Source organism: Thalassophryne amazonica, chromosome 17, assembly GCF_902500255.1.
Source record: "Thalassophryne amazonica chromosome 17, fThaAma1.1, whole genome shotgun sequence".
NCBI lineage: Eukaryota > Metazoa > Chordata > Actinopteri > Batrachoidiformes > Batrachoididae > Thalassophryne > Thalassophryne amazonica.
The window spans coordinates 49,915,181-49,942,176 of record NC_047119.1 but is presented as its reverse complement, the minus strand read 5'-3'; the positions used below and the strand labels follow the sequence as shown (position 1 = coordinate 49,942,176).

Below are 26,996 nucleotides of genomic sequence, written 5' to 3'. Positions count from 1 at the left end.
AGAAAAACGTAGAAAATTAATGAGAATAAGTTGTTACATTTCAACTGAAAGCTGCAGGTTGTTTCTTAAATCACACATTCAAACAGCCTGAAACAAATATTGTAACCATTTTTCAAAAATATGATTTCATTCTCAGAATGACTTTTAGATTTACAACATTGTTGTCATACAAATAAATTCTCACTTATGAGTTTTCTCTAAATCAAAGCACTTTAAGGCCATGGTCACTGATATTTTGCAGCTTGAATTTTATTGGTGCATTTTCTCAAATAGGCAGGGCTGGGCGATTACAAAATCTAGTCCTGCAGCTGCTACACACACATACAAAGTTAAAGGATTTCGTAAAACCACTAAAGCCTAACTTACGCTATTCCATATCAGCAGCTCCGTAGCCACGCAGATCCCTCTGCGTTATTGCGAACTCTCTCCGTAATCTGATGTGTACCTCACAAAAATTGTAACTACACGTTGAGACGACGGGGGCCGCACGGGCTGTGATTGGCTCACTAACTAATTGGCTCACTAACTAATATCTCCTGAATCTCACCTTTCCAGTACAATCGAAGACTTTCACAACCACAGATGTCACGTCATGTAGGCCAGTCTTCACGAAAAATGTTGCGCCCCCCACTGTTCTGGCAGTGATTTGCACTGCAACACCCACTAATGCTGACTGAGACCTTTAAAAGGTTCATGACTGCAATGAAGCGATTGCGTGACCATGGAGTTATGGATTAGTAGAAGCAAAAAAAAACAAGGCCTTAACTGTGAGATGGCCAGACTTTATTCAATAAACACTTATTGGCAATTCCATGAGACCGTCATGTCCATGACCACGTTCAATGGTCCTGCTGTGATCTCTCCGTCCTGAGGAATAATGGTTTGTCCATTATTTCTTCATCCAATTCAGTATAAGAAGTCTCCGGGATGGTTCAGAATCTTTCAATAAACTGTCAAATTTGCCAACTGAGGGGACATTCTAACAAATAAACACTGGAATTAGAAAGTGTTATGTTCCTAACACTGGGAACAGTGAATTTTTAAATAGGTAGAATTATATTTTTACACTCAGGTATTTAACTGCACTACACTACTGGTGCGACCCAGAAGTTAAAAATATCTGTAATGATGTAGGCAATGAATGCAGGGTTGAACTGTTAATGAGCCTTGTGCTGTTGTTTATATTGATTGTCACGTTTGAAATGTTGCTAACTTTGTGCTTAATATTCAGCTGTAATAACAAATCCAAATGACACGACGGCACCATCCTGAGCGTCAAACTCCATGTTTATGAAAATAATTCTAAATATAATATCCGTATTTAATTACACAATTAAAAATTAATCATGTGTGCCTCCAGCTCCCGCTAGAACTAAATCCTCTTTAATGTCATGGTAATTGCATGTGATATATTTTCAAGTTATTGGGGTGTTTTTTATGAACAACTGATTTCATGAAAGAGAAGCTGTTTTACAGCTCTTACTAACACATCGCACCCATAATCTGATCACTGCTTATTAACACAAACAAGTGTTAATCACCAGCCAATCAGAATGGATTTTGCTCAGAGGACTAGTGGAAGAGAGATGGAGGAGCAGCTACCCGCCTGAGGTAAATCCACTAAACCTGAATCTGAGTTGATCACCTCCAATATCAAATACCAACATATTAATAGAAGCACAGTTTGTATTTTCAAATGCTAACTGCACTATCATCTTCATTTCTGCTTTTTTTAGCCGCCTGGACAGAAGTGTTACCTCACCAGCTAGCTACTTATCTGGAGTTTTGGCCGGTAGGTTTTTTAAAAATCCTATTTAATCTTTCTTTTAAGAGTTCAGTTGTGGATTTTAGAAAGAAAATCGAGGATTCAAGTTATTGTGGATCTTTGACAACAGAAGTAGAACTGGGCACAGGTATTGCCTGGGCAAGTAACATGCGTCAGACTGGCGACCTGTCCAGGTGGAGTCATAGACTCTCATCTACTTGACACTATGGAATTCGGAGATAAGCACCGGCACCAACAGGCCTCAGGGCCTATATAGGACTTACTACTATAGGGTTTACTTATTTGACAAAAGCAAGAAGGAAAGTCTGCCACATTGTGTTTTGGGTCCCTATTCTCTGTTTTCATGGTCTTATTTTATTTCCTCACTTACAGAAAGACACTTGTAGATATGGTAAGTTAACTGACACAGACTCTACCACCATAATTGTTCCAAGAAGTAGAAATGGTACACAGATCACGTCGGGGGATTGGCACCACTAACGTTCCACAGCTGATACAGCAACAGGCAGATCTTATATTGTTTGATAGCTTAGTTATGAATAGGGATGGGTGTCGAGAACCAGTTCTTTTGAGAATCGTTAAGAATGATTCGATCCACCGACATCAATAGCCTTTTTGCTTAATGATTCTCGTAACAGTCCTTCAGAGCAGGTCGTTTTTGAGGGATTTTGTCGGGAAAATGATCATTTCTCTACATTGATTTCAGACCTTGCAGCAGGTCTGCAATCAACCGCTTCTGCAGCGCAACTCTGCTTGAAGCTTGAACCAATGAAGCAGTGCTCCAAACTGCTGCTTCGTGGTTCTCTGCTTCGCTGCTTTTAAGAAGTGGCAAGTCCGCTTATTAACCCACTCAAAGCCTTTTAAAGGTGTCAATCATGAGTCCTTTTGTGCGGATTAAGTCAGTCACTGGACTCTTGTCTTGTTGCGGGCAAGAAATAAGAATCATCCGCTGTTCATCCACAGCTCCAACACTGCGCTGCTCTCTGCAGAGTCAAGTTGGGGTCCAGTCGGAATTAATAACTTCAAAGCAAACCAGTGTTTTAAATCAATGACACCTCTTTCCAATGTTGTAATACAAACAATAAACTACAATCGACCAAAACATTTTTTTCCTCCCAAAATGAGATGTCCTGCTTTCTATATGAATTACATCCTGATGTGCATCGCAGCCGCTGAGCTCAGCTCAGAGTCTAAGTATGAGTTACATTTGTGCCATTAATGTCTGAAAGGATGCTTTTGATAAAAAACTACAGATTTTGTTTATTTGTATTTATGTCCAGAGATCAAGGATCCAGTGACCAATTTCTATTTATTTACTTTAAGACTCAATAAAATGTTGTTGACATAGAAAACCAGTACGCCTACTTTTAGTACACAGAAAATTCACAAGAGGTATTGGATAAGAGAATCCACAAGGAACGGATCGATAAGCGAAATCGATTTTGGTATCGATATTGATAAACTCTTGATTGAAAGCCCCAACTGCACCTGAGTGTCCTTGAGCAAGACAATTGAAACTGCCCAAACTTGGGGCATGTTGCCCATTTGACCCCAAATGTGTGAGAAAAGGTTCACACGCCAACATTCTTTTCCAGTTCACATCACCTTCACTCACTCACGCACTCATCTTCAACCGCTTACCTCCAATTAAGGGTCTTTTTTACAGTTACTTAATGTTATTTTGGTGTTTTGGGGACCACTGGAATGACTTTGTGTCAAACCAACAGCAACTCAGGAGAAGAGTGTCACTTTGTTCTATTTTGGCCATGCGGCATGTTTATCTGTGCATGACCCAGCAGAGAGGTGCCCTCAGCGTTGAGTACTGCAGGAAATCGAACAGGGCAAGAACACACCCACATTCAGCTGGCTGCAGCAGATATGTGGCTGCTTTAAAGAGGTGGGGATAGACTGGTTGTCTGCTTGGTTGTTTGACATCCAGGACCTAAAGCGGTACTGCCGTGTGGTGGATACGGTATTGCACGGCTCCCAGCCGCAGTTAATATGTTCACTGAGTCGGTTAAAAACATGCAGAAAACAGATTGTTGCAGATGTGCAAATGTTTGAAGCACCCTGGTGTGTTCTGTATAACTGACTTTTTTTTTACTATTATGTCGTAGACAAACAAATTTTAAGTGTCCCAAATGTTTGTTTATATATATATATATATATATATATATATATATATATATACTGTGACTCTCTTTCTGGTATGTCCAATCTGTGAAACCTTAAATATCAACACTATAATGAAGTAAGAATTAAAATGAGGTAAAATTGGTTATAAGTCTGAGGATTGTGTGTGACAGACCTGTTTGACACCATTATTTATTTATTTATTTATTGGTTTCAACAGACACCAGCAGAGCTTCATTGATGGACAGAGAGACAGACAGCAGGACATGAGCTACAAAAACACTCAAATGTCTTTCACTGTCATCAGTTGTCCTTCCCCAATTTCTCACCGTGGAATCACTTAATATGCACCTGAGGTTGCGCTTCATATAATGGGCATATAATATAGTGTGTAATTCATATATTTTTAATAACAGAGAATGTACACCATTTATATATTGAAAAAAAGATCTATTCTGTGACTGTGTTTTGAGTATAGAAAAATTTATGGGTATTATGGAAAAGTTGAGAAATCTGAAATAAATCTGCAGTGAAATGGGGACTCCATGCGCTGTCACATATATATTGGTCTATTTTGTGTCATAAATTGATTGTGGATTAATCACCATGTTGGCTTTTTCCCCCCTCATGTAAAATGTAATACATGTAATAATGCAATTTAACAATGACAATAAAAGTCCTGTGTAATAAACTATATGTTTCCAAGTATTTATTTGGATAAAATGTATCCACTGCAGCAAACATCTTAAGTAATTTAACCAAAGAAATGGACGTTCACGTCAACATCCACTCTAGAATCTTTCTCAGTCGCCTTTGTATTTTGACTCTGAAAGTTCCTTATAGCTTTGTTAATTACGAAATACACCAATTAACTACATAATATTAAATTTAATGTTAGTGGCATTTAAACATCCTTCATTTTGACTACATGACCTGTATGTAAAAAAGTCGAACTGTTCATATATATATATTAATAGTAATGCTTGTCATATTAGTGATCTCACTCCAGGCCTGTTTGTCACAGTTTAGAAAGAGAAGCCTGACACGATGACATCATGGTCAAGAAGCTCAGGTGATACAAAAACTTTTTGCTGTTTTTGTTTGTTGTTTTTCTACCTGAGTAACTTTTTCTTCTTGCTCCAGATTTAAAGTCCACACTGAGTTGAAGGACATGTAAAGTCCAAAATGTCCACAATGTATAACTGACACTGCATAACAACAAACACTGACACAAAGGTGGGATGTGTGAAGGCATTTTTACCAAAAATGCAGGGCATGTGTGGTTGCAGAGATAACACCAACTGCACGTGCATTATCTCCTAAATCATTCTTCACCATCAGCATCAAATGAGCAGTTTATCGAAGCTTGTTTGATGAATGGTTGCAGTTGCCCAGAGACAGCAACAACAATAACACTCAGTATTTCTTAAAAATAAAAAAACTATGTGGTTTTCATCCTTCAGTGATGCTGTATCTCATTAAATGTCCAGAAGTGAGTGTCAGCATCTGAAAATGTTATTTATTAGAATCAAATCCTACTGGTACATTCTTTTCAAACTTTTTTTTTTAAACACACCAAAAGCCTATTCAAAACCAATATTTTTTGTGACAGCCCACACTGGTTGATTTCACAGAGCCACGGTTACGTACCTCCCCTCAGCAGCTTTAACTGTGTGGTGATGGTTGATTTGGAGGGTGCAGCAGCAGGGGTGAGTGGATCAGAGCAGCAGTGGCTCTGTTGTTTTAATCGAGGAGCTGTTCCAGGGTAGGTATTCACATGTGGGACTTATGAAACAATAGGCCCAGTGTGGAGCTCCACATTTTGCCCCTCTGGCGACCAGAGGTCTTTAAATAGAAAACTTTTTTTTTTTGGCTGAGAGGGCTGAAGGGCATCGGTGGTTTGATGGTGTTTCCTGAACTGGGCATGGTTGCACATTGCTACGGAAAGAAAGATTTGGAGACACAAACAAGAATCAGTATCCATCAGAAGTTTTTGGGGGATTTTTATCATTGTGAATGAAAGGGGCGGGCACTTTCGGACAAAAGTGAAAGAATAAAACACAGTGATCTGCAAACGCCGCACTAATTTCCTGCAGCCATCTGGAAGTGTTTTACACCTTTTCGATTAGGTTGGAATGTGTGGGCTCTGCATGGTTTTCATTTGGAGCTGTTGCTGACTGAAAATAAATCACCCGCCTTCCAAAAAAAGAAAGCCCGGTCTTCAAAAAAAAAAAAAAACTAGTTTTTGCATTTTCAAGTGTTTTTGCTGCAAATCCTTCAATGTGAAGAAACAGCAGCTCCTGTGAGATCTGCACCAGATGTGTTGATTCTCTGGATGCCTCAGTCCGTCTGTGGTGCTTCTTGTTTGCCAGTCAGACTGACGCTTAAAATAACACTGAAACACAGTTAAAATAGCACAGACATGAAAGGTGCAAGAATCATTAACCCGCTTACACTGTGGACACTTTTAGGGGTTGCTCATTGAATTGGTGGAGTAGTTTAAGTGTTGTTAATCATCTGTTATAAGGAAAACGAAAACAAAAGCCTTCACAGTTGTATTATTTGGGAAAAAGGCAGGAAATAAACAAACAGCAGAAGTTAAAGGTTATGTCATGTATTCGCTTCTGTTTGCTTGTCTGGTTTGTTCTCACATTTTAAATACCGGTGACAACACTAGCTGCTATTAGAACCCGTTGCATTTTGGTGATGAGTGAACAAGTCTATAAATTCAAAGTTTGATGGTAATCACAGCCTATTGGCACATAGCCACAAGTTGCTTTCTGGTTGTCGCTAAATGTCCAGTGTAGGTTGCCCCTGAGACCACCAACCTGCAAGCATTCACAAGTGTAACATTACTTAACATTTACAAAAATATCCAGTGGTGGGCACAGCTAACCAAAAAGTTAGCTTCGATAACTGCTAAACAGCTAACTGAAAAGTTATCATTTATAACTGATAAACCACCAAAAAAATTATCAGAAGCTACAGCTAACCGCTAACTTTCAGTATTGTCTCTGGTGCACTCAGCTACTAACAAGCCGATTTTGAGTTTAAACACCGCCAGAGCTTCTGATAGAATCAAAGGTGTTCTGTCTTTGTGTGCCCTGCCCACTGCTGTAGGGAAGCATCATTTACCTTGATAGCATACCGTGGTCCAGCTGTGAGTCGGACATTTTGAAAAGGAAAGGTTTGATTTATGGTTTTGATTTATAAATCAAATTAATCTTGATAGAATAACTACATTAATGTCAACTCTTAAAATTTACAAAGTGAAAACGTAACACATATCTGTTAATTTTAAAATAATGCACTAATTCTGAAGATTTAAACACACACAGATGCCCAAAGGAATTATGGGTAAGTTGTGATTCAACAACCGTGTGATATAAAAGGGCACCAGTAGATAGCAGTGTTCTATGCATTTTGACCCCGGTTATTTCACACGGTTGTTGACCTGAATCAGAACTTAACAGAGTTTTCAGTTTTGCAAATGCCTTTTTTTCTTTTTACAAATTAAAAACATGACATATTTTACAAAGCCCATTAATTTGTAAACACCAACACACACACACACGTTACATTAATCCTCTGGGGCCGACGCCGTTGTATATGACGGATAAGACCAAGCTTTACTAAATTATAAATAACTTTTTAGTGATATGAGATAGAAACTGCTTTGCTGAAAAGTTAACTCCGCAGACGTTCAAGCCAGCCATCGGCCGTCTTTGTACTCCTCATAGAAGCTGTATGATGACGTGTGCAATGTGAGTGTTTAATTGGAATTGGTTCACCGTCACATGGTTTTCCAAAATCCATTCGTAGGGCAGATTTACCTCACGTGAAAAGCCAAAGATCGTTTTCAGGAGTGATATGTTACTAGTTGGCCCATTTGAATAGCCCCCTGGGTGCTCCAATGAGTACATACTATTACTATATACTCAGTGTGCCCTGCGCCATTACGCACAGTGATCAGTGAAAGCAGGAGCACACGGAGAGCCTCTGATGACAATCTCACATGCTCAAACAAAGCGTGTGTAACTATCAGGATTGCTCCACTAGTTTGCATGTGAATATTACTGGATAACTGTGTTGCTTTCTCTGCGTAAAGCACTGTTTACCATATCAATGGACAACAAAATGCATAGACCATTTTGAATATATTGTTCAAAATGTGCATTTGTGTTTATTGTCTGAACCTTTTTTGTTGTACAGTCTTTCACACATTACCTTTATAAAGTGTCAAAACAGTTATTTATTATAGTTTGCTGTGTGTTTTGAATAAATGTGTGTGGAAAATTGTTTTTTGCTTTACTTTTTCCTTGCCTATTTTTGATTGTAAACCTTTATTACACATAAAACACAACAAAAACATATATATTCTGAAAGCACAGGTTGTCCTGAAAAAAGAGACATAAAACCTGATTGTGGGATGCAGGGAGAGCTGTTAGCAGCAATAATAAAACATTTATGCCAGGCAAGTGAACTGTCCAAAAAATGCCCTCGGACTCCAGAGATTTAACTTGTGTTGGTTTTTACACAGAATGAATTAGTCACCCAATCAGTATGAGTGGAGGCCGAGTTTACCCATAAATCCCTTTGGGCATCTGTGTGTGTTAATGTTCAAATCTTCAGAAATAGTGCGTTATTTTAAAATTAACAGATGTGTGGTATATTTTCACATTGTACATTTTAAGAGTTGACATTAATGTTATTCTATCCGGATTAATTTGATTTATAAATCAAAACCATAAGTCAAACCTGCTTTCCTTTTCAAGACGTCTGCCTCACAGCTGGACCACTGTATGCTGTCAAGGGTAATCACTTTTGTTTTGTTTTTTTTGTTGTTTTTTTTGTGGCAGCCTGGTGGCCAGGCCCCTTCTACTGGGGTACAGTTGAGCTAAGCTCCTCTCAGCTGCCTCACTGCTGCAAAATAAATAGCAGACAGAAGCTAACGGGGTTCATAAATGTTTTTCACCATAATATGTAAAAAAAATGTTAGTGGTCTAAAAGTTATCGGAACTAAATTTATCGGAAGCTAATTGGTCCACTGATGGTTTTTGAAGTTAGCCGAAAAGCTAATCTGCTAACAAAAAGTTAGCTTCGATAATTAGTGGTTAGCGGATTAGCGGAACTGTGCCCACCACTGCAAATATCCTTAATCTTTTCCACATTTTAGCTGAAGATACTACCTAACAGTGAAATTCCGTCTGCCCGTTCTAACTTGCTAATGATGTAAAACATGGGAGGTTTTACATAATTACAGGAGGTGTGGCCTAGTGGTTAAGCAGTGGGCTTGAGACCAGAGGAACATTGGTTCAAACCCCCATTTGACTGGAAAATCACTAAGAGCCCTTGGGCAAGGTCCTTAATCCCCAAGTTGCTCCCGGTGTGTAGTGAGCACCTTGCATGGCAGCACCCTGACATTGGTGTGTGAGTGTGTGTGAATGAGTGAATGTGAGGCATCACTGTAAAGCGCTCAGAGCTTCTGATATAGATGGAAAAGCGCTATATGAATGCAGTCCATTTATCAGCTCACTGAGTACGTGCTTAATGGTTGTAAAAGTTTCATTTATTTAACGGCAGACTTAACTGATTTTCATGAAATCTGTCAGCTGAAGGATATTTTTTTTATCTTCCATAAAACCTTTAAATTATTTGAATGACGTCATTTTTGTACATGTGTTGATGCAGACATCAGGACAGAACATACAAGGCACCTGCCATGATTTGTTACTTTACTCTTGCGTTGTTACTCTCCCGGTTGATAAGGAAGGAATGTTATTATTCTCGCTACAATTCTGAAGGTGGGACGAACATACTGGTTCTACAGAATCTCAGAAAGACGCTCCTTCAGGCAAAAACCTGGAACAAATATTTGGCAATAACCACCCAGCTGATAAAAACCTTCAGGACCTGCGATCCTTGCGAAACCCTGAACTGAACACACACACACACACACACACACACACACACACACACACACACACACACACACACACACACACACACACACACACACACACACACACACACTTTAATGTTCTTCATTGTTGCTGGTTTTACCACCTGGTTTTCCTTTTTGGCAGGAAACTGAAGTTGGAGAAAGAGTTAGCTGGAATGCTGTGGAGGATTCGGTGGGAGGACCTTCAGTTTGAGAGCCCCAACAAATACCACAAACGAGCCGGCAGTCGGCTCACCCTCTCACAGGTAAACCAGCTTCTCCTGGAGGAAGACTATAAATTCTGATGGATGTAATTTCACCAAGGCAACAGACAGAAACAATGACACATAAGGTGAAGGTGAAGGACTGTAACAGAAAACAAATGCCCCGAAGAACTTTGTGACTCCTGAAAGTTAAAACAGACTGAATGTTGTCCGACATGGAGTGCTGGTTTCCAGTGATCTCATCTAAGGTTGGCAGCCTAGACTGGGTCTTAATAGTTCTGAGCTTTATATCACCTTTTATTCCGTCAGAGTTGCTGGCACAGGTTCTGCTGTGTGATCAAGTTGTTGTTCTTCTGGCACATTACACTGCCATGTTTTCCAATGGCAAAGGCTCAACACAGGCCCTATAGTAGCTTTACATTCATTAATACAGTTGTTGTTATGAGTTAACTCCTTAAAGAGTACAGTCCACATGGTATGAAGAGCCCCTGGAAGTTAACTTATTCTTTCTCCAAATGTTTTGATTTTTGTATAAAAAAAGATGTGGGGGCAGCGCACCATAATGTTGAGTTGTTCTGGGATTCAAGGACACAACCGGGTGTTGTACCCACTGATCATCTGTTTGTGGATCCCTGCTATACCAATGGAACTTAAAAGAACCTCTAGAAATGAACAAAATAGTTCCATAATCATAAATCTACCGCAAAGTGTGAATGAACTTCCCCTACTTGGGAACAAGCTATAATTCAATTTGTATGCCACTTGGTGGCACCATACTGATGACTTTTATACAGAAAGGAGTAGAACATATTTTCCAGCCACAACAATCAAAGAGAGCCTGTACACAACACTTGTAAATCTGACTTGACTGGAGCCTAGCCTAGATCACATCGGCCATTTCTGCCATAAAAGTAACCTTTTTTTTAAGTTTTGGAATTGTGAGAAGCATCTCCTGTATTATAATCAAAGCTGTATGTATGAGGTAACGTGTTTTGACTTTAACAGTTGATAAAATATTGCTTGTGGGTCTAAATTTTCATTTTAGTCTACATTTTCTGCAGTATATTGGTTTTTGTCATGTATTTCCTGAAACTGCTGCTTGTTTTCAAATTGTATTTGGTATTTGTGGAGAGAATGTCTTTTTCTAAAGTGAAACTAAAAAAAAAAAAAAATCAGGTTTGAGGTGCCCATGTGCTCAGTTTCATAACTGAAACAGGCTGTTTTCCCCTGTGAATATTTAAGTGGATGCCACTGTTCTAAAATAGTAATCAATTTCCTATCGTCACTAAATTTAGGTCTTCACACTGCAGTGCGCTAAAACACAATCTGTGGTTTTTCACAGAAAAAGCAAAGCTGCAGCTTCAACTGAGAGCATGTCCAAATGTTTTGTTAGTTTACACATTCCTGAGAGTTTTAGCGGCGGTTTGCTGAAGGTGGCTGCGTTAGCGGCGGCAGACGCATATTAAATGATTGTTAAAATAAGCCCTCGTCTGGCCTCAGGCCTTTACACATCTCATGGCTCCTCGTCGGGTTCTGAGGGCTAATGCATCTCCTTCGGATTGTGTTTCATCCCAGACGTGCCTGCGCACGCACATGTGTAAGCGTTCATGAAAAGCACGCGCACTCGCATTTCTCATTACTGGTTTTCAGGTCCAATTCCTGGGATAATGTGTACGGAAAACGCAGTAATTTTCCAGCCCAATGTATTTTCCAGTGTCCCGAGTAGTTGCCAGTGTTTGCATTCTATACCAGTGAACCGCCCTGGCTGTATGCAACGTGCACGCTTTGATTCACTCTGTACTCTTTAGACATTTACATGATGACTATATTTAGTGTTTGAAAACTGAAAAACTGTACTTTTCAGGAAAACACAAAGTGAAAACTATTTTGGACATGAATGTCGGTCTAGCGAAGTCCAAAATCATCTGTGCTCTTATCTCCTGGTTGCTAACTGACCTTTTATTTCCTACTACTCTTTTCCACCTTTCCAGAGAGGCTCCAGCTACGGCTCCTTGATAACTGCCCATGGAAAATATCAGCTATTTGCAAAAACAGGCTATTTTAAGGTAAGGTTTAGTGAGATCTGACATTTTCAACTCCTGCACACTCCTTTTCCACCCACATATGTGCATGCTCGCAGAGAAAGCCAAAGAGCCGGGGAGAGAAAGGGAGAGTGTGGGCGAGTTTAGGTAGCTGGTTTCAATGTGAGCAGCAGAATGCGTCAGTTTTCTTTTCTCTTTTACAATCCCACAGTCTGCGCATGGCCATCTACTTGTTGCTGCTGTTAATTTATCCATTTAATGAATACACGTGATAAAAGAGGCTGCAAAGAGGCTGATATCAGTCTGTTTTTATGTGAATGATGGAGGATTTATATCATTGCTGATGTCTTGGTAATTCTTGAATCCCTCATGGCTCACAGCAAGTACTGGTAATGTGCAGTCTACTGTTCTAAGCTAATTAACCTACGACGATGGCCGCATCCTTCCCACTTATACAGGAACCATCACTGTGGGGCTGCCAGTAACCGTTATTTTATCATCAATTATGTGTTGATTATTTTTCCAATAAACAAATTAACGCTTTATTATATATCTTTGGCTTATTCCTAGTGAATTCTGTTGTTTGTCAGTGATGTATTCTGGCTTCTACTCTGCTCAATACTTGCATGGGCTGGGTGCTGGGTAGGGTTGTAGGATTCAGCAACCTTCGGAAAAGTGAGGAAAGGTGCACTAGCATTGATTTTGGGGGTGTTGCTATGATCTTTGTGGAATCAGTCCCTGAATGCGGCACAAGTTGAGTGAGGAGTCAGAGTGTGTGGGTTTGCAATTGTCTTGGATCAAGAAGGAGATCCAAGATTACAATGACTGTATGAACACAGTTGTCAGAAGTTGATTGGTTTATGCTGAAAGCCGCACACTTGTTGAGACATTCATTTTACATCTCTGGGAGCTCAATCGATGAGGACAAGAGATGCCTGTGAAGAGCTTATGAAGTCATGAGTTTGCTGGACAGACAACCCTTGGAGGAAGGACTATGAAGGTCCAAGTCTTAAAGGCTGGATTTAGTCCTACAGTATGATAGTGAGACCTGGATGCTAACCTGAGACCTGACATCTTTGGTACTTAGTCTCTCTGGAAAATCCTTGGGTACCACTGTAATGATTATGTCAAATGAATGGTTACTGAGGTAGACTCATAGGATGTGTACTATGAAGGAACATTAACTATGACGCCGTGGTCATATGTCTTTAAAACTGATAAAATTCACAGCAAAAAATGCCACATATGAAGGCATTAAAGTATAGGTGACACGATATGTAATGTTTTTTTTTTTGTATTTAAGACTAAAATTAAACAACAGTTTGAAAATTATGCTTTCCTGGTGCACAGTTACTGAAGAGATAAATATTCAGATTTTGAACTGCGCGCCACTAAAAACCAGGAACTTCCTGCCGAGTCCCAACATTGGAGATGAAGGAGGGAGTGATATCAGTGCCAGAACCATTATCTTAATAGTCCCATTAATTTATGGATCAGATTTTGAACTGGACATGGACGAGGTGCGCTATGTGTGGCCGCTGCAGCCTGGCGCAAACGCGAAAGATGAACTAGAGAGCAGGCTTCAGGCAGCTGTTGTTTATCCTTCACCTGTGCACTTATCGACTTTGATTGTTCAGGATTTTTTAAAATATCAACATTTTATCGTTTTTAGTGATTAATTTGTGCACATTTTTTGGTGTCACCTACACTTTAAGTTGTTGGCTGCTAAGAAACTACCATAAGGACCCTCAATAACAGACTCTGAGAAGAAGATATTAGTGACAGTACTAAAAACCAAAGGTACACAACCTCCTTTGTGTTTCAACCATCAGCGACAAGTCAAATCTTTGTGCTTTCATGCACACAGCCCTAATCAGCCACAAGGCACCTTGATCAGCTGCTACCACTCACTGCGTATTCCAAAAAAACACATCAACAGTGGGAATACAAGTTCTCAGCTCACACATTTAGTTTGCAGGAGCTCAGAATGAAAATTTACTACGACAGCATATTTTCACCAATCTGTCAAGTCTGCAGCTGTGAGGTCTTACCTCTCTCTCTCCTTCAATCTGTGCCGATTTATGGATACTCATATTTAACAATGACATGTAATTCTTGCTGTGCAGCGTGACTGCAATACGGATCCCAAACGCACTTCTTGTTTTTCCTGAAAGATGCTTTTCTTCCCTCTCAGCCCTGAATCTTTCATGTGCACTGCTCTGATTTGCGATTATAACACAGTCGTCAACATGTTCTGCTGTTCTTCCTCCCTTATTTACATCTAAACTGTAATGTCTCATCATTATAGTGTTTTATTACATTGTACAACAGAAAACACATAATGTGAACTTGCTCAGAATGCTCTGAACACTCTTAACTCTGCTTTGTTGCACACAGGGGAACCTGGTGGCCATCAAGCACGTCAACAAGAAGAGAATCGAGCTGACTAGACAAGTGCTGTTGGAACTAAAACATGTAAGTGTTCATTAAATGTCCAATGTTTCACTCATCTGCAGGGCTGACTAGATGATTTAATGAGGTTGGTGCATATTTTAATTTCTGCTGTTTTGATTTTTAAAGACTTACGTACTACTAAGGGGACTACAAAACAACCTTCCAGCATAGAGCTTATAGTTTGGAGGAAGCGTTGGTCAGATTTTGAGGTAGATGCAAATCTTTTCTAGCTTTATTATATAAAATTCCTGTGAAAAGTGATTCTTGACTATATTCCCCAGTGGAAGAGAGGCCCATATGGGGAACACTAGAACTGTTCATCTGTGTGCCTGCCTGTCTCTCCAGAGCTAGATCTCACAAAGTGCTCAGGGGATTCCCTTTATATTCGGGATGATGGTATTAGCAAATCCTGTTGAGATGTGAACTCTAATATCACCAAAAAGTTGTACTGTGAAAGTGAAATATTTTTGTGTAAATTTAGATATACAGTAAAACTCGCATAGAATGGATTCAGATGGACCAGGAAATTTTGTCCGTTATAATCAAAATCTGTTATATGTATAAAATGGACAAAATCCATTATACGTATAAAACAGACAAAATCCGTGATATGTATGTAATGTATTAGTTACAGCCAGTAGGCGCTGAACGATCTATGGGGACTCCACAGCACCAATTAGGCTTATGTATTTCCTTGATTAAAAGCTTGACCTTGAATTGGATCAAAACATTGTCTGAAAAAAGTAAACACCTGCCTTAAATAAGCACCAGGCATTATGTGCATTAAACAGATTACATTTGGTGGAGTCACTCTTTTTTCCAAGTCAGCTGCAGAGTGGTACATTAAAATCCTAAAGCCTGATTTATGCGTCTACAACCCTGTACCTCCGTGGCCATGCAATGACGCTGACGTGCGCGTGACACTTTTAAAGTTCTCTGTTGTGTCGTTATGCAATTTGCTGCAAGAACAGCGGCTTTTCCTGGATTAATTTGTCCCTCAACAAACTCCACTTCTTTATACAATCATCAACCTCTAAACCAACGGTGCAGTAGGTACAGTTTCCTCTATGAATTGTGGGTCATTTGAGCATCTTTTTCCGACTCAGTGTTGTGAAGTCATACGAGGTCTGTTAGAAAAGTAACGGACCTTTTTATTTTATGCAAAAAATATATGGATTTGATTCATATGTTTTTACGTCAGCCAAGCTTGAACCTTCGTGCACATGCGTGAGTTTTTTCACGCCTGTCGGTTGCGTCATTCACCTGTGGGCAGGCTTTGAGTGAGCACTGGTCCACCCCCCTCGTTGGATTTTTATTGTCAGGGAAATGGCGGAATGATTTGGGCTTTGCTCCATCAGAATTTTTTCAGAAACTGTTAGAGACAGGCAGCTGGAAACCATTCGGAAAATTCATTTGGCTTTCAGTGAAAATTTTTTGGGCTTCACAGAGATTAAGGAATGTTACTACCGCTTTAAGGACGGCCCACAATGGCACACGGCGCGCTGCGCTCTGAGCCGCGATCGACAGGCAGAAACAACCATTTCATTTCTAAACGGATGGCTGTATGGCTCCGGGACCATCGTGTGCAATTTCTCTGGTTATCACAAGAGCTGGACATCAGCCATTTTCTGGCAGATTTCACTTTTAACAAGAGATTTTGTCATGGAAAGCTGCGCGGAGGCTTCGCGCGTCATGACGGAGTCGCTGATGGAGCGAGACAAAGAACACCTCCGTTTTGGAGTGTCAGAGGACAAGTTGGGACATGCCTATCTCGGCTTTCAGTGGCTTACCAGTCGAGTGAGAAACTTGTCCTGCCATGAACACTACTGGCCAGTAGATGGCAGTAGAGACCGTGAAAACTTGCCAAAACAAAATTCCAGATAATCCGTGTCTGCTACGTTTAAGATGCGTGGAATTTAATAAACGCAAACTAAATTTCAGTTTACTGAATCTTATATATATATTACTCTGGAACAAAGACAACAGACAGTGTTTGACATAAGCAGGATTCTAAAGCGCAAACAGGAATCGATTGCAGTGATTCCAATTGAAAATAATGGAGAAGCAACCTGAGCTTCTTCTGGCATTTTTACATAAAACAAACACAATAACAACATCTATAAACCCAAAATCAAATCAAATCAATTTTATTTATATAGCGCCAAATCACAACAAACAGTCGCCCCAAGGCGCTTTATATTGTAAGGCAAAAGTGTTATGTGCAGACGCAGGTTGAGGAGCGGACCAACGTCTGACCGAACCCAGCGCTAAATAACCAGAAAGCGGTTCCACAAACAAAACGATTTTATTTCCCCTCCAGTGCAATAATTAGTGTACAACATAAATATTTGGTTTGTCTGGCGGAGTGAAGGACGGTGCGCTCTCCAGCGCCCAAAAGGATCGAAGCCTCGGCGCTTCTGGACTCAGATTCACCGCCAAACACCCCCCAGGTGGACACGACAAACTGACTCTGTGAAGGATGGAAAAGGTGAGGTAAGTCAACAGAGCTACAGCAAATATCTTTCAGAGGCACACACTATCAGCAACACATTCAGGTCTGAATTTAAGCTTTATGTAAATGAGCAGCTTCTCACAACAGGTGGAGGATCATCAGTCCGTACGCCACGGCAGTGAGAAGCAAACTGCACAATTCTCATCAATGTTCAAATATACTGCGTAACAAAATGCCAAATTACTATTAACGATCATTCAGACAATAATCACCTCTGATGTGTGCTGACAGCATGTGTCCCTCACCCGTCCTCCTTCACAGGCACGATGTGTCAAACCCTGGCGCGGTCCTCAGCGTCTCACAAACGAACGTCACAAGGTCGAGTTCCCGGCATTTCTGCTTGAACCACTCATGGCTTAAATGCAGAACGCCATCTCATTATCTGCTTCAGCTGAAAGTCTTTAAGTTTACACGTGAGCATCATCCACAGGTGCTGCGAGTCAGTAGACCTGCACGTGAACATCCTCCACAGGTGCAGCTAATAATGCTGATGAGGGTGAAGGACTCTTCTGCCAGCACCTTCTCCACAGACAAAAAACCAGTTTACATACCACCGGGAGAGCAAAGAAAAGAAAACAACACAAAAACATCCAGCCAAACCCCCCAACACACAACAAAAAGCCATACAATAATTACAGAAAACCCCCAACGGTCAAAACGACCCCCTATGAGCAAGCACTTGGCGACAGTGGGAAGGAAAACTCCCTTTTAACAGGAAGAAACCTCCAGCAGAACCAGGCTCAGGAAGGGGCAGTCTTCTGCTGGGACTGGTTGGGGCTGAGGGGACAGAATCAGGAAAAAGACATGCTGTGGAAGAGAGCAGAGATCAATCACCAATGATTAAAAGCAGAGTGGTGCATACAGAGCAAAAAGGGGTGAATAAAAAGAAACACTGAGTGCATCATGGGAAACCCCCCTAGCAGTCTAAGTCTATAGCAGCATAACTAAGGGATGGTTCAGGGTCACCTGATCCAGCCCCAACTATAAGCTTTTTCAAAAAGGAAAGTTTTAAGCCTAATCTTAAAAGTAGAGAGGGTGTCTGTCTCCCTAATCCGAATTGGTCCTGGTTCCACAGGAGAGGAGCCTGAAAGCTGAAGGCTCTGCCTCCCACTCTACTCTTACAAACCCTAGGAACTACAAGTAAGCCTGTAGTCTGAGAGCGAAGCGCTCTATTGGGGTGATATGGTACTATGAGGTCCCTAAGATAAGATGGGACCTGATTATTCAAAACCTTATAAGTAAGAAAAAGAATTTAAATTCTATTCTGGAATTAACAGGGAGCCAATGAAGAGAAGCCAATATGGGTGAAATATGCTCTCTCCTTCTAGTCCCTGTCAGTACTCTAGCTGCAGCATTTTGAATTAACTGAAGGCTTTTCAGGGAACTTTTAGGACAACCTGATAATAATGAATTACAATAGTCCAGCCTAGAAGAAATAAATGCATGAATTAGCTTTTCAGCATCACTCTGAGACAAGACCTTTCTAATTTTAGAGATATTGCGCAAATGCAAAAAAGCAGTCCTGCATATTTGCTTAATATGCGCATTGAAGGACAAACCTTGGATAAACCCATAGAATATATTCACAAGAGTTTTATGCACAATATACAGAGTTTAATGCTGTTGTCCGTGTGGAGCCTGATCAGAGTGTCTCAAATGCATTTCTTCTGTCGTGAATGTACTGAGATTACCCATAATGCACTTTGTAGAGACAACACATCCACACTAAAACCTTCAAAATTAGTGCATTACTTTAAAACTAAAACATATATATCTGATATTTTCACTTTATAAAACTTCAGACGTGATGTTAATTTAAATAACTTGTCCGAAATTAGTTTGGTTAAAATTTTAACCATACGTTAAAACTGTATGCCTCTGGATGATTTGGCTGATATTGCCAGCGTATCAGTATGGGGTCAAAAGAAATGAGCTTTTTTATTTTTTTGTGACCAGTTCTCTTTTGCCTGCAGAGGATAGAGGGGTTTCTTCTGGAACCAGCTGTCCTCTGTTTGCAGAACTGCACATCTATTACAAAACATTTAACAGGTAGGTACTCAACTGATTTTAAACTTAAAAAACGTTTGTAACTGTTAAGCTTTGTTCACCACACCTGCAAAAATATATTAGCAGTCTAAAGATTATCAGATCAAAACTTATCGGAAGATAATTTGTTCAATGATGGCTTTCAAAGTTATCTGAAAAGCTAATCCGATAATGAAAACATTAGCTTCAATAATTAGCGGTTAGCGGATTAGCGGATCTATGCCCGCCACTGGTGCTGAATTTCATTTTGTACCTCTGTTACTGGGCACGTCCAGACTGCTATGTCCAGTATATACGAGAGGATTTTAATGGATATACATTACAATGTCCGATGTGAGTGAAAATCTATTATATACAGTGTTTATTGCATGGAAAACCATACAAAAGCATTGGGACTTTTGCTTTTGTCCGGTGAGTGCAAATATCCGGTTTATACAATGACTGTTTAGATGAGTTTTACTGTAGCTATTTGATGCCCCCTACTGTTTGTATGAAGACTATGAAATTTACCAACCTTTACTGGTTGTTTTGAGTGTCAGAATTTTGGCTCTCTGTTGGGACTGTTTACACAGAGACTGCTACCTGCTGCTTTGGACTTGAACTAACAGTCTTTTTCAAGACTTTTTTACCTTTTTATTTTTTTTAACTTTTTTACTGTGCTCCAACGCCTAAGGAAGACCTCTAACGGTCGAAACATCGCGACGGAGCACTTTTATCAGCTAACTTTCATTAGCGTTGGCAAGCTAACTAGCTTGCTAACGCTTTCGTTTTTATTTTTTTTTATTTTTATTTTATTTTAGCACCGTTGTCGTGCGTTCCCTGTGCTGCTTCATGGCCTGTTTGGTGCCTTGATTGGGGCACTCCTTCTGCTGAATCACCTCTGGATTATTTGCACATTATTCACTTTGTGTGTTTTTGGGAATCCGCTAGCTTAGTGCAGCTACTAGCTCTTAGCCGGTTTAGCATGGCGGCTTCTCCTGTCTCTCCCGTACTTTTCTGCTCTGGGTGTGAAATGTTTAGTTATTCCTCGGCCTCCTTTAGCAGTAACGGTACTTGTAATAAGTGCAGCTTATTCGTAGCTTTGGAGGCCAGGCTGGGCGAATTGGAGGCTCGGCTCCGCACCGTGGAAAATTCTACAGCTAGCCAGGCCCCTGTAGTCGGTGCGGACCAAGGTAGCTTAGCCGCCGTTAGTTCCCCCCTGGCAGATCCCGTGCAGTCGGAAAAGCAGGCTGACTGGGTGACTGTGAGGAGGAAGCGTAGCCCTAAACAGAAGCCCCGTGTACACCGTCAACCCGTTCACATCTCTAACCGTTTTTCCCCACTCGACGATACACTCGCCGAGGATCAAACTCTCGTTATTGGCGACTCTGTTTTGAGAAATGTGAAGTTAGCGACACCAGCAACCATTGTCAATTGTCTTCCGGGGGCCAGAGCAGGCAACATCGAAGGACATTTGAAATTGCTGGCTAAGGCTAAGCGTAAATTTGGTAAGACTGTAATTCACGTCGGCAGTAATGACACTTGGTTACGCCAATCGGAGGTCACTAAAATTAACATTAAATCGGTGTGTAACTTTGCAAAAACAATGTCGGACTCTGTTGTTTTCTCTGGGCCCCTCCCCAATCAGACCGGGAGTGACATGTTTAGCCGCATGTTCTCCTTGAATTGCTGGCTGTCTGAGTGGTGTCCAAAAAATGAGGTGGGCTTCATTGATAATTGGCAAAGCTTCTGGGGAAAACCTGGTCTTGTTAGGAGAGACGGCATCCATCCCACTTTAGAGGGAGCAGCTCTCATTTCTAGAAATCTGGCCAATTTTTTTGGATCCTCCAAACTGTGACTGTCTAGCGTTGGGACCAGGAGGCAGAGCTGTGGTCTTATACACCTCTCTGCAGCTTCTCTCCCCCTGCCATCCCCTCATTACCCCATCCCCGTAGAGACGGTGCCTGCTCCCAGACCACCAATAACCAGCAAAAATCTATTTAAGCATAAAAATTCAAAAAGAAAAAATAATATAGCACCTTCAATTGCACCACAGACTAAAACAGTTAAATGTGGTCTATTAAACATTAGGTCTCTCTCTTCTAAGTCCCTGTTAGTAAATGATATAATAATTGATCAACGTATTGATTTATTCTGCCTAACAGAAACCTGGTTACAGCAGGATGAATATGTTAGTTTAAATGAGTCAACACCCCCGAGTCACACTAACTGTCAGAATGCTCGTAGCACGGGCCGGGGTGGAGGATTAGCAGCAATCTTCCATTCCAGCCTATTAATTAATCAAAAACCTAGACAGAGCTTTAATTCATTTGAAAGCTTGTCTCTTAGTCTTGTCCATCCAAATTGGAAGTCCCAAAAAACAGTTTTATTTGTTATTATCTATCGTCCACCTGGTCGTTACTGTGAGTTTCTCTGTGAATTTTCAGACCTTTTGTCTGACTTAGTGCTTAGCTCAGATAAGATAATTATAGTGGGCGATTTTAACATCCACACAGATGCTGAGAATGACAGCCTCAACACTGCATTTAATCTATTATTAGACTCTATCGGCTTTGCTCAAAAAGTAAATGAGTCCACCCACCACTTTAATCATATTTTAGATCTTGTTCTGACTTATGGTATGGAAATAGAAGACTTAACAGTATTCCCTGAAAACTCCCTTCTGTCTGATCATTTTTTAATAACATTTACATTTACCCTGTTGGACTACCCTGCAGTGGGGAATAAGTTTCATTACACTAGAAGTCTTTCAGAAAGCGCTGTAACTACGTTTAAGGATATGATTCCTTCTTTATGTTCTCTAATGTCATATACCAACACAGAGCAGAGTAGCTACCTAAACTCTGTAAGGGAGTTAGAGTATCTCGTCAATAGTTTTACATCCTCATTGAAGACAACTTTGGATGCTGTAGCTCCTCTGAAAAAGAGAGCTTTAAATCAGAAGTGTCTGACTCCGTGGTATAACTCACAAACTCGTAGCTTAAAGCAGATAACCCGTAAGTTGGAGAGGAAATGGCGTCTCACTAATTTAGAAGATCTTCACTTAGCCTGGAAAAAGAGTTTGTTGCTCTATAAAAAAGCCCTCCGTAAAGCTAGGACATCTTTCTACTCATCACTAATTGAAGAAAATAAGAACAACCCCAGGTTTCTTTTCAGCACTGTAGCCAGGCTGACAAAGAGTCAGAGCTCTATTGAGCTGAGTATTCCATTAACTTTAACTAGTAATGACTTCATGACTTTCTTTGCTAACAACATTTTGACTATTAGAGAAAAAATTACTCATAACCATCCCAAAGATGTATCGTTATCTTTGGCTGCTTTCAGTGATGCCGGTATTTGGTTAGACTCTTTCTCTCCGATTGTTCTGTCTGAGTTATTTTCATTAGTTACTTCATCCAAACCATCAACATGTTTATTAGACCCCATTCCTGCCAGGCTGCTCAAGGAAGTCCTACCATTATTTAATGCTTCAATCTTAAATATGATCAATCTATCTTTGTTAGTTGGTTATGTACCACAGGCCTTTAAGGTGGCAGTAATTAAACCATTACTTAAAAAGCCATCACTTGACCCAGCTATCTTAGCTAATTATAGGCCAATCTCCAACCTTCCTTTTCTCTCAAAGATTCTTGAGAGGGTAGTTGTAAAACAGCTAACTGATCACCTGCAGAGGAATGGTCTATTTGAAGAGTTTCAGTCAGGTTTTAGAATTCATCATAGTACAGAAACAGCATTAGTGAAGGTTACAAATGATCTTCTTATGGCTTCGGACAGTGGACTTATCTCTGTGCTTGTTCTGTTGGACCTCAGTGCTGCTTTTGATACTGTTGACCATAAAATTTTATTACAGAGATTAGAGCATGTCATAGGTATTAAGGGCACTGCGCTGCGGTGGTTTGAATCATATTTGTCTAATAGATTACAGTTTGTTCATGTAAATGGGGAATCTTCTTCACAGACTGAAGTTAATTATGGAGTTCCACAAGGTTCTGTGCTAGGACCAATTTTGTTCACTTTGTACATGCTTCCCTTGGGCAGTATTATTAGACGGTATTGCTTAAATTTTCATTGTTACGCAGATGATACCCAGCTTTATCTATCCATGAAGCCAGAGGATACACACCAATTAGCTAAACTGCAGGATTGTCTTACAGACATAAAGACATGGATGACCTCTAATTTCCTGCTTTTAAACTCAGATAAAACTGAAGTTGTTGTACTTGGCCCCACAAATCTTAGAAGCATGGTGTCTAACCAGATCGTTACTCTGGATGGCATTTCCCTGATCTCTAGTAATACTGTGAGAAATCTTGGAGTCATTTTTGATCAGGATATGTCATTCAAAGCGCATATTAAACAAATATGTAGGACTGCCTTTTTGCATTTACGCAATATCTCTAAAATCAGAAAGGTCTTGTCTCAGAGTGATGCTGAAAAACTAATTCATGCATTTATTTCCTCTAGGCTGGACTATTGTAATTCATTATTATCAGGTTGTCCTAAAAGTTCCCTAAAAAGCCTTCAGTTGGTTCAGAATGCTGCAGCTAGAGTACTGACGGGGACTAGCAGGAGAGAGCATATCTCACCCGTGTTGGCCTCTCTTCATTGGCTTCCTGTTAATTCTAGAATAGAATTTAAAATTCTTCTTCTTACTTATAAGGTTTTGAATAATCAGGTCCCATCTTATCTTAGGGACCTCGTAGTACCATATTACCCCATTAGAGCGCTTCGCTCTCAGACTGCGGGCTTACTTGTGGTTCCTAGGGTTTGTAAGAGTAGAATGGGAGGCAGAGCCTTCAGCTTTCAGGCTCCTCTCCTGTGGAACCAGCTCCCAATTCAGATCAGGGAGACAGATACCCTCTCTACTTTTAAGATTAGGCTTAAAACTTTCCTTTTCGCTAAGGCTTATAGTTAGGGCTGGATCGGGTGACCCTGGATCATCCCTTGGTTATGTTGCTTTAGACGTAGACTGTGGGGGGGTTCCCATGATGCACTGTTTCTTTCTCTTTTTGCTCCGTATGCATCACTCTGCATTTAATCATTAGTGATCGATCTCTGCCCCCCTTCTCGGCATGTCTTTTTCCTGGTTCTTTCCCTCAGCCCCAACCAGTCTCAGCAGAAGACTGCCCCTCCCTGAGCCTGGTTCTGCTGGAGGTTTCTTCCTGTTAAAAGGGAGTTTTTCCTTCCCACTGTGGCCAAGTGCTTGCTCATAGGGGGTCGTTTTGACCGTTGGGGTTTTTCATAATTATTGTATGGCCTTGCCTTACAATGTGGAGCGCCTTGGGGCAACTGTTTGTTGTGATTTGGTGCTATATAAGAAAAAAGTTGATTGATTGATTGATTGTTCAGTGGGGAAATTCAAACCAAATCCGACTTGATTTGTTATCAGTGTTGTATAGTAACAAAGTAAAAATACTTCACTACTGTACTTAAGTACGTTTTGGGAGACTTTGTACTTTTCTTGAGTTTTTTTAATTCAGCTTACTTTCACTTTTACTTCACTACATTTCCGACCTTAATTGCATACTTCTACTCCGATACATTTTGTATTTGCCCTGTCCCTTACTCGTTACAAAAAAAAAAAAAAAAACACACACACACACACACACGAAAAAAGTCGTGTTTTCACCCAGAGACACCACTGATTACTAGTGACTGCAACGAAGTCAGGCCCATATATGTCAACCTATACGGATTTTCCGAGTTTCAGAGTCATATGGACGTACAAATAAAGTCTTACGGATATTCAGGGTTTGGTCTGCAGTGGGTCTGTAATCATCTGCAGTGCGACTCCACTTTGATGCGTGAGCCATTGAAGCAATGCTTCGAACTACTGGCTCGTGATTCTTTGATTCGCTGCTCTTCAGAAGCGGTAAGTCCGCTTCTTAACTCCTCTCAAAGCCACTAAAATATCATGAGTCACTTTTGTGTGGATTAAAGTCACTAACTGGGACTCTTGTCATGTTGTAGTCAAGAAACGAGAATCGTCCTCCATTCCGTTGACACAAAATTGCTGCTTTAAATAAAATGACACCTCTCCAAACGCTGTAATACGGAAAATAAAAAACAATCGACTAAAACTTTTTTTTCTTCCCAAAATGATACGTCCTGTGTTCTTTATGAATTAAACTGATGTTGACGTGCAGCACAACCAGCTGTAAGAGCTCAGCTCAGATATATGGAAAGACATTCATGCCAAAATGTCTGAAAGGAAATGCTTTTGACAAAAACTACAGATTTTGTTTATTTATGTCCAGAGATCAAGGATCCACCATGTAGAGTTCATTATGTCCAAAGTTTAAGGATCCAGTGACCAATTTCATATTTATTTACTTTAAGACTCAATAAAATGTTGTTCAATTCAATTTCAATTTAATCGGCTTATAAAGCGCCAAATCACAACAAAAGCCATCTCAAGGCACCTCACATAGAACAGTTCAACATAAAAAATTAAAATAACTAAATAAAAATTTAAAAATTTAAATACATAATTTAAAAGAGAAGTAAAAGAATAAAACAGATAAAAATAAAAACTATTCATAAGAAAGAGAATAAACATAGGCTTTAAGGCTTGACTTAAAAATGTCCACAGACTCCGACTGCCTCACGGTCGCAGGAAGACTGTTCCACAGAACGCGTGCACGATAAGAAAAAGCTGTTTGACCCGCTGACATAGAAAAACTGTAAAGCCTACTTTTAGTATACAAGAAATTCACAAGAGGTATCAATAAGGAATCGGATCAATAAGCGGAATCGATAATATCTTATCGATACCCATCCCTAATAAACACACAGGATCATTGACATGCCCGTCTGCAACATAGGCACTGGCGAGGCCTATTTTTTTTCGATACACTTGATGAAGTTCTGAGGTATGTTTTATTTTGTTCATTATATGCGATTTATTTTTCATGATTTTATTTCCACTAGTGACACACAGTTCTTGTTTCTGTAAAAAATAACTAAATTTGACACATTCAGTTCTATAAAATTCAGCTTGACGCATGAATACTAGATCTCTATTGTTTGAAATTCAACTGTGGAGGAAATACTAATGATCCTGACTTTAATGTCATTGTGGCAACTCATAATATGTGGACAAAAACCCAGTTCACATGATACCGCTATGCAGTTGTGTGTCCTGTAATAAAACAGATTTTGGTGCGATTTGGAGGTTATAAGGATTTTGTGCTGATTTTATGGATTTTCTCACTTGGTTATACAGGTGGACCCTCAAAGGGGTTGACATCTATGCAGGCCGATTTGTCATGAGGCATGTCCGATAGGCTTTTTTGCAGTTGCGCACTTGGGGGGTGCTTGTCAGGAAAATGATCATTTCTCTACATTGATTACAGACCTGCAGCGGGTCTGTAATCAACTTTTCTGCAGCGCTGCTTTGCTTTGAACCTTGAACCAATCGAAGCACTGATTCGCAGGTCAAAGCAGTGCTTCGATCTACGATTTGTGCATTTATTTCGCTTTATCCTAATTTTTCCCCACTAAAACCCTGAAGAGCATATGTCTGTGAGTAATATTTAATATTTTTATGTTAAACCGACTTGTTATGGTCTTCTGAAACAGTTGATAGATGTATTTTATAACTTAAAAACGGGACCGATGCTAACGCGTTAGCATGTCTATGGCGTTTTCAATGTTAAAGTTAGCATTAAGCTGTTCGCATCAGCACGTTTGTGTTGTTTTCTGTATAATTAATGGCTCAGCGTTCGTTGTCGTAAAAGAGTCAAATTGTAATTTTTTTTAATTTATTTTTATTCATACTTAAACTCCTCCACCTATGGTCATGAGATTTGGCTCATGACTGAAAGAACGAGATCGCGAGTACAAGCGGCCGAGATTG

At 40.1% G+C, this 26,996-nt stretch overlaps 1 protein-coding gene and 1 long non-coding RNA gene across 2 annotated transcripts in view; one reads left to right on the top strand and one right to left on the bottom strand.

Annotated features, from left to right (window-relative positions):
* The window catches only part of LOC117529909 (atrial natriuretic peptide receptor 2), a 137,728-nt gene that overhangs the window by 52,033 nt on the left and 58,699 nt on the right, over window positions 1-26,996 (top strand). Inside the window, exons 8-10 of the mRNA XM_034192814.1 lie at window positions 10,006-10,126; window positions 12,076-12,150; window positions 14,524-14,601. Of these exons, the coding sequence (XP_034048705.1) occupies window positions 10,006-10,126; window positions 12,076-12,150; window positions 14,524-14,601 (274 nt within the window). The remainder of the gene's footprint in view (window positions 1-10,005; window positions 10,127-12,075; window positions 12,151-14,523; window positions 14,602-26,996) is intronic.
* On the bottom strand, window positions 1,315-8,178 carry LOC117529913. Its single transcript, XR_004566141.1, has 3 exons — window positions 8,166-8,178; window positions 2,023-2,026; window positions 1,315-1,445 (listed from the first exon to the last, which is right to left on the bottom strand). It is a non-coding gene; the product is annotated as an uncharacterized LOC117529913 (long non-coding RNA).